The sequence below is a fragment of the Oncorhynchus gorbuscha genome, linkage group LG22 (genome assembly GCF_021184085.1).
Source record: "Oncorhynchus gorbuscha isolate QuinsamMale2020 ecotype Even-year linkage group LG22, OgorEven_v1.0, whole genome shotgun sequence".
NCBI classification, from domain to species: Eukaryota; Metazoa; Chordata; class Actinopteri; order Salmoniformes; family Salmonidae; genus Oncorhynchus; species Oncorhynchus gorbuscha.
Genome location: NC_060194.1, coordinates 32,337,253 through 32,344,781, shown reverse-complemented (window position 1 = coordinate 32,344,781; position 7,529 = coordinate 32,337,253). Strand labels below are relative to the sequence as shown.

The window sequence follows — 7,529 nt, the reverse complement described above, 5'->3', positions numbered from 1 at the left end:
TTTGTGCTTATGGAACATCTCTGGGATCTTTTATTTCAGCTCACGAAACATGGGACCAACACTTTACATGTTGCGTTTATATATTTTTTTCAGTAGATATCGGAGTTGTGCCAGTTGTTCACACAGCCCTCTCATCAGCTAGAATGGTCCCACCTGATCTTGCCTCTCCCTGACTGACTTCCATTTTTGAATAAATGTATTCTCATTGCTAGTGCCATGTGTAACTGCATGCTTTGAGAGTCTGAAAGTGGACGTTGCAAAAATAATTGGGTGGATCAACGGAGATGGGTGTAACATCAGCGCTTCATTATTGGTTATACTGGCCATAGCCAGCTGCACAGTGGGTCAGCTTAATGTTTACATAGGAGGTTAAGATAACTAACATAGAGGGTTAGGAGAATTAACACAGCAGGTTAGGAGAATGAGGTTAAGGTTGGGAAAGGGTTAGGCTTAGCCATTAACACAGGTTAGGAGAACTAACGCAGCAGTTTAGGAGAATTAACATGACAGGTTAGGAGAAGGAGGTTAAGGTTAGGAAAATAGTTAGGTTTAGCAATAATGCTAGTTGTCAACATTGAACTCGTTGTGCCATGCATTGAACTCAATCAGCCATGCAAAACGGTCTTGAGTAGCAACAAATCTGCCCAATTAACTCCATATATGCAGTTATTTATCGTTAATCTCATCTATGAAGAAGACTCGTTAGAGCGGCCACTTGAGTATCTGGTCAATATAATAAATAATCTGTGTAGAAATCCATCCCAGAGTGACGCACAATTCGCGTCGATTTTATACGCACACGTCATTTTACTGCGTCTACAGTACATTTGTTTGGAGAGAGAGAAGATGGCGTCAGAATCAGTGGAAACGTTAGCCGAACAGGACACAGAACTGGACGAGTTATTGGACAGTAAGATTTGACATTACTCCCGAGTGAAGTATCAATCCTGCCAATACATTAATTCATACAAATAATTGTGTCAAACGTGGCGCAGCGGAGCAACGTGCCTTGTTAGCGAGGTAACGTTAGCTAGTTTAGCCTAGTTGGTGGAATGTGGTTGGTCCTGCCTGGCAAATCCAGAACCAAAGTCAGGCATTCTCTTACAAAATCTCCTGCTTTTGCTGTTTACAAAAAGGTCACCATTAGCATTACAACGCTGCAGCAGATGGCTCAGTGGGGATGTATATCTATAATATAATTTTCGTCGTCAACTTTGACCCCGATTTGACAAAAATGTAACATCATAATAAGTTAACAAGCTAAACTGCTCTTGAAATGTATATCATTGTTGTATGGTTGGAGCGCAAGTATGACAGCTAGTGAGATCTGGATTTACAGACCTATCTGTTATACTTTCTGTCAACTGGCCTGCCGATTTTAATTCATAATAGTATTGCATACTAGTAGCCGATGCCGCTTTGTGTATTGTAACGACCCTGCCGCTTGAGCAAGCTTTTGCGGCGCAGTCGATAGCCCGCTGGACTTCGGGATAGAAGGTCGAAGGTTCGAGACCTGCTCCCTGCTGTTTCATTACAGTGTTATTAACTATGGCCTACCAGACTACTATTATCTTGATAGCAGGAATTTAATGGAGATTATCATAATCTGTCGTTTTTAATGTTTCAAGTAGTTACTCCTAACATCAGAGATGGTAATGGTTTCTAAAGTAGAAGTAGTGACCTCATCATACTGACAATCTACTAATGCATGACTGAATTGCACATTGACCCAGACTTTGAAGAGTTTTGACCCAGACTTTGACCTCTAACTACCTGCTCAATCCCTTCACCTTGCCTTGACCGTGCTTCCACCTGTTCCTGTGAAATGCTGCTATCTGTGCCACTGTATTTCAGCTTTTACTGACTTTCCTCTACTAAAGGTGCACTCGATGACTTTGAAAAGACAAACCCAGCCCCCCCAGTTCCTGCTGCTGCCGCGTCTCCCCCATCAGCCAAGGGCAGTGAAGAGAAAGTGAGTGAATCTTTTCCCTGGTTTCTAGAATGTCCCTTAACTTCACCAATTGCCTGGCGCTTGCATATAAGAGCTGTAGTATTTAGTGTTCAGATTGTGGTACAGACGTTATCTTTCAGTGTCTCAAGTCTGTCAACCCTTTCCATTTCTGTCTGTATATGGGGGAAGATCAATTTAACAGTTTGTTTACTTGTTGATGCACATCTCTCTCTAGCCCCCTCTACTGGAAGACAGTCAGTTCTTTGAGGCTCTGTTTGAAGGGGAGATGGCCTCTCAGGCGAAGGAGGAGTGGGAGAAAGCCATGACTGAACTCGCACAGGAAGAACCTGAGCTGCTGCAACACTTTCACAAATTGTCAGAGGCAGCAGGGAAAGTTGGTAAGCATCCACATATTTTCAGTTCCGTTCTTTTGTGCCTGTCAATGTACTACCTCGTACCCCTGCACATTGTTCTCAGTACTGATACTCTTTGTAAATAGTAACACAATAAAATGAGACTTTCTTTTTAAAAAATTGCTAATTTAGCTCTGCATTGTTGGGAAAGTAAGCGCTTCACGCACTGGAGGCTGGCTTATAATATAATGAGCAAAGTGAATAAAATGGCATCACACCTGGTAACCCTTTAGTCATTTAGCAGATGCTCTTATCCAGAGTGACTTAGAGGAGCACTTAGGGTTAAGTGCCTTGTTCAAGGGCACATCTGCAGATTTTTCACCTAATCGGCTCAGGGATTTGAACCAGCGACTTTTCAATTACTGGCCCAACACTCTTAACCGCTAGGCTACCTGTCACCCAATGTTAGATGGATTTGATATCATTCCACTCTAGCCATTAACACAAGCCCGTCCTCCCCAATTAAGGTGCCACAACCTCCTGTGATTTCTTGGTAAAATCACAGGATTTTGCGCTGTTGTATTCGGGACATCTGACAAATAAAATTTGATTTGATGATTGATTTGAGATGAGGGGGGTTCCATCTCAGTATTTTTTACGCTGTGTTTTGCAGGGAAAAAATTCACTCAAACTGTCCTCCATTTGAACAGGTACTGATGTAGCCTCCCAACAAGAATTCACTTCCTGTCTCAAAGACACCCTCAGTGGGTTGGCGAAAAATGCAGACAACTTACAGGTAGTTTAGATTGTAAATGTTTTTCATAAGTTATGGAAGGTTTGGTTGTCACCACCCTTGGACATTGTTCTGAAAATATTGAAACTTTGGACTATTAGCAAAATGTCTGTTTCTTTGGTCTTAGATGCATTTCAGACTGTTCTGTTTTTATTCTTCAGAGTGCAGGTTTGGCTGGAGAGGATCTAGCAAAGACTCTGGAAGGGCTGGGATTGGATGAGGGTGGACAGGGGGGCGGGGAAGATGGAAACATCTTGCCGATTATGCAGTCCATCATGCAGAATCTACTCTCCAAGGAAGTGCTCTACCCATCTCTCAAAGAGATCACTGAGAAGGTTAGTGTGTTTTTCTGTCCATATGTTTGGGTTTTCCCTAAAAATGTATATAGTTAACAAGCATCTAGCTGATGTTGATTCTTGTTTTTATAGATCTTTCCCTTGTATGCCCTTTACACAACTTTCTAACTGGATAACTGACTGTTATTCAATCCTCATGCAGTATCCTGAGTGGTTGAACAGCAATCGCCAGTCCCTCCCGGCAGATCAGTTCCAGCGCTACGAACAGCAGCACAAGGTCATGGGAGAGATCTGCAGCCGGTTTGAGAAGGAGGGAGAGCGAAGTGGAAGGGATGGGGAGAATCGCTTTGAGAGCATTCTGGAACTCATGCAGCAGGTGAGACAGAGGACTGTTTCTTACCTGCATGAATTGTTGGTTGTCATTCATACTGACTGATAGTTTGCTATGCATGGATATTGATTATGAGTTATTGCCTGAATTTTCAGCTACAAGACCTGGGCCAACCACCCAAAGAGCTGGCTGGTGAATCGGTATGTTTCTCCTCTCACTTGCTCTCTTTGTCCTTCAGCTACCAACTTTTGTTATTGCAGCTGCATAGTATGCTTCCCTCCTTGGACAAGGTCCATCTGGTAAAATAAATGTGTTATACAGAATGAATTCAAATTAAATGAAACCCACTCTGTTTCCCCCCCCCCATCAGCCACCTGGCCTGAACTTTGACCTGGAATCCCTGAATCTCCCAGGAGCCTCTGGGGCCGGAGCGGCAGAGCAGTGCTCAATCATGTGATGTCAGAGCAGCCAGATCAATAGATGCACAGGCTAGGAGCTGTGTGCAAGGGGGGGATGATGAGAGAGGACAATCGGTCACAAGACAAGGAGGAGAACGAGACTGTTTGCACTGCTCTCCTCGCAACAGATGTTTCTGTATCTACAGAGAAGGCACAGTCAAGGGTGGCACAACAAACCAATGTTACCACCCTTCAGTAACTCACTGATCATCACTTCACTGATTTTAAATTAATTGCTTTGGTTTTTCGTAAGCTTTTCCAGGTCATTCATAGTACAGGTAGTAGCATACCCACACACACAGCTCAAATGACTAGCGCTTGACTTATGAGTCCGTTTTTACACTCACCATTGTTTAGCCCCTGGTAGAACTGGTTGAACTGGCCTGTTGGTTAAAATGGTGTCTTGCATTATTGTTATAAACCTCACAGCAAGGATAGTAGGATTCTCTGTTGTGAGAGTTGCTGAGTGATGATTGAGTTGTTTCATAGCTGCAGTATCATCATGGGTCTGTGTGCCCAACAAAGGGTGATGAGCCACCATCACAGTTCCACTCAATCAATAAAGTAACCAACACCCCAGGGGTTGATTAGGTTGTTTCTGACCACTAGTTTAGAGTTATGAATTTAGCAATTTTCATCATTAATACTGTTAATGTAACAAATGCGTGTAGATTAATATTGTTGGTTGCATAACCAGTGTACATTTGTGAATTATTTAAAGAAAATCGAGGAGTTAAACTTACCTCGTTCTAATTTCATAATCATAAGACGGCTAACTGATTTTTAGAGACTGACTTTACCTTGGTTAGTTATATAGTACCTTCCCAAAAGCTACTATGTTGTACCAGAGACTGTATATGGCTGTGCACTTGATTTGACCTCTCGTTTTCTTGACGTCGGTTCAAACATTGTTACATCCACAAGATCTAAGAACCAGTCCTGTGGCCAATTGTGACATATATTTATAATTTACATTATTCAAGTTTTTAAACAGGTTACCGAGGTTGGTGCTCTGGTTTGCGCATGGGGCTAGAGCCAAGGTCGGTCAGTAACCATCGGGATTAAGACGGTCCCCTGAATCCCGGGGCGTCTGTCCAGTAGTGGGACTCTTGTGACTGTGGTTATAACCCTCTTAGCTTTTTATGCACTACAAGTTATGGAAAAAAGGTTTCTGACACCGTGACCACAATGTCAAAATTGGATTTGGGCCATGATGAGAGAATACTGTTTCGCATGATTATATCAAAACCAGTACCACTACTGGTATGTGACCCTGCTGTTTTTCTTGTGATCAAAATGATACAAATATATAGCATTTATTTAAGGGACAGACACAAGTAGTAAAACAGTTCAAATAATTTCAGAGAATCTTTACAAGAGTTGAAGTGATGTGCAAAAATGACTTTGCTGTGGGCACAGTGATTAGTAGTTAAAATGACTGTGAATTACCCCTTGTGTTTGCTGTTCATTTGGAGTGAGTGGAGTGACATTCTGGATATTTCATATGCCAACATATGCATTACTGAATCTTGGGGAGTACCGCTATAGTTAATGATTTTCATTAGTCAAATTGGGTGCTACTTCATTAGGTATGTACTCTTTCATAACCTATATCCAGACATGTTCATTCTGGTTGTGTAATTTATTGGCAGCTGGCATCTAGAGTAGACACCTTATCACCTCAAACATTGTGATTTACTTCACTTGTGGTAAACATACAGTACCAGCCAAAAGTTTGGACACACCTACTCATTCAAGGGTTTTTCTTTATTTGTACTATTTTCTACATTGTAGAATAATAGTGAAGACATGAAAACTAACCAAAAAGTGTTAAACAAATCCAAATATATTTGAGATACTTCAAATAGCCACCCTTTGCTTTGATAAGCTTTGCACACTTGGCATTCTCTCAGCCAGCTTCACCTGGAATGCTTTTCCAAGTGTCTTATGCTGAGCACTTGTTGGCTACTTTTCTTTCAATCTGCGGTCCAATTAATCCCAAACCTTCTCTATTGGGTTGAGGTCAGGTGATTGTGGAGGCCAGGTCATCTGATGCAGCACTAATCACTCTCCTTCTTCGTCAAATAGCCCTTACACAGCCTGGATGTGTGTTGGGTCACTGTCCTGTTGAAAAACATGATAGTCCCACTAAGCGCAAACCAGATGTGATGGCGTATCACTGGATAATGCTGTTGTAGCCATGCTGGTTAAGTTTGCCTTGAATTCTAAATAAATCACTGACAGCGTCATCAGCAAACCACCATAACACCACCTCCTCCATACTTCACGGTGGGAACCACACATGCATAGATCATCTGTTCACCTACTCTGTGTCTCACAAAGACATGGTGGTTGGAACCAAAAAATCTCACATTTGGAATCCAGACCAAAGGACAAATTTCCATTGCTTGTGTTTCTTGCCCAAAGCCAGTCTCTTCTAATTGGTGTCCTTTAGTAGTGGGTTCTTTGCGGCAATTCGACCATGAAGGCCTGATTCACGCAGTCTCCTCTGAACAGTTGATGTTGAGATGTCTGTTGTTTGAACTCTGAAGAATGTATTTGTAATTTCTGAGGGTGGTAACTCTAATGAACTTATCCTCTGAAGCAGAGGTAACTCTTGGTCTTCCTTTCCTGTGGCGGTCCTCATGAGAGCCAGTTTCATCATAGTGCTTGATTTTGTTTTGCATCTGCACTTGAATAAACTTTTTCAAAGTTCTTGAAATTTTACGGATTGACCGACCATGTCTTAAAGTAACGATGGATTGTCGTTTCTTTGCTGATTTCTTTTCTTCTATGAGGTTAAACGGCGGTTGGCATCCAATTTGTTGCATTACTGCCACCTACTAGACTGGAGTTCAACCCCCTTATACTTTACTTGAAAAATAAAAAAGTACTAAACAAATACCCTACCGTCTAACACTACTCACTAATTTCAAAATTATATAAATTAAAATGAACCCCCTCCCTACTCCACTAATTAAATGTATTTATTCCTACCTCAGGACATTGCCACTTAATACATCCTGTAACTCTCAGTCTCGTACACCCAAATAACTCTCTGGGGATGCCACCACAACCTCCATTTTCTGAGACTTCCGATCCATCCCTGCAGTACAGTTGATAACCATTGCTATAAATGCTAAAAATCCGATCTTACTGAAACTTATTTCACTTTTGTCCTATCCCTCTGTTTTGGTATGTCTTTACTACTCTCACCACTCCTCCCCTTACCCATCTTCCTCAACTTTCTTCACTGCCTCAGCATATGACAACTTCTGCACTACTCTAACCCTGGAAACCTCAACCTGCCTCTCTCGCACGGGACATTTCTGATCCCCAGCTCCATG

At 42.0% G+C, this 7,529-nt stretch overlaps 1 protein-coding gene across 1 annotated transcript; it reads left to right on the top strand.

Moving 5' to 3' along the window:
* Positions 1-777: 777 nt before the first annotated feature.
* On the top strand, positions 778-5,623 carry LOC124009530 (peroxisomal biogenesis factor 19-like). Its single transcript, XM_046321392.1, has 8 exons — positions 778-910; positions 1,881-1,972; positions 2,187-2,349; positions 3,015-3,100; positions 3,259-3,432; positions 3,596-3,769; positions 3,880-3,924; positions 4,095-5,623. The coding sequence occupies exons 1-8, from the start codon at positions 847-849 to the stop codon at positions 4,179-4,181; spliced, it is 885 nt and encodes a 294-aa protein (XP_046177348.1). The 5' UTR covers positions 778-846; the 3' UTR covers positions 4,182-5,623.
* Positions 5,624-7,529: the final 1,906 nt, after the last annotated feature.

Coding starts and splice junctions, on each gene's coding strand:
- LOC124009530 (XM_046321392.1), top strand. CDS start 847: ATGGCGTCAGAATCAGTGGAAACGTTAGCCGAACAGGACACAGAACTG. Junction 911..1,880: donor ACTGGACGAGTTATTGGACA/GTAAGATTTGAC, acceptor CCTCTACTAAAG/GTGCACTCGATGACTTTGAA. Junction 3,101..3,258: donor AAAATGCAGACAACTTACAG/GTAGTTTAGATT, acceptor TTTATTCTTCAG/AGTGCAGGTTTGGCTGGAGA.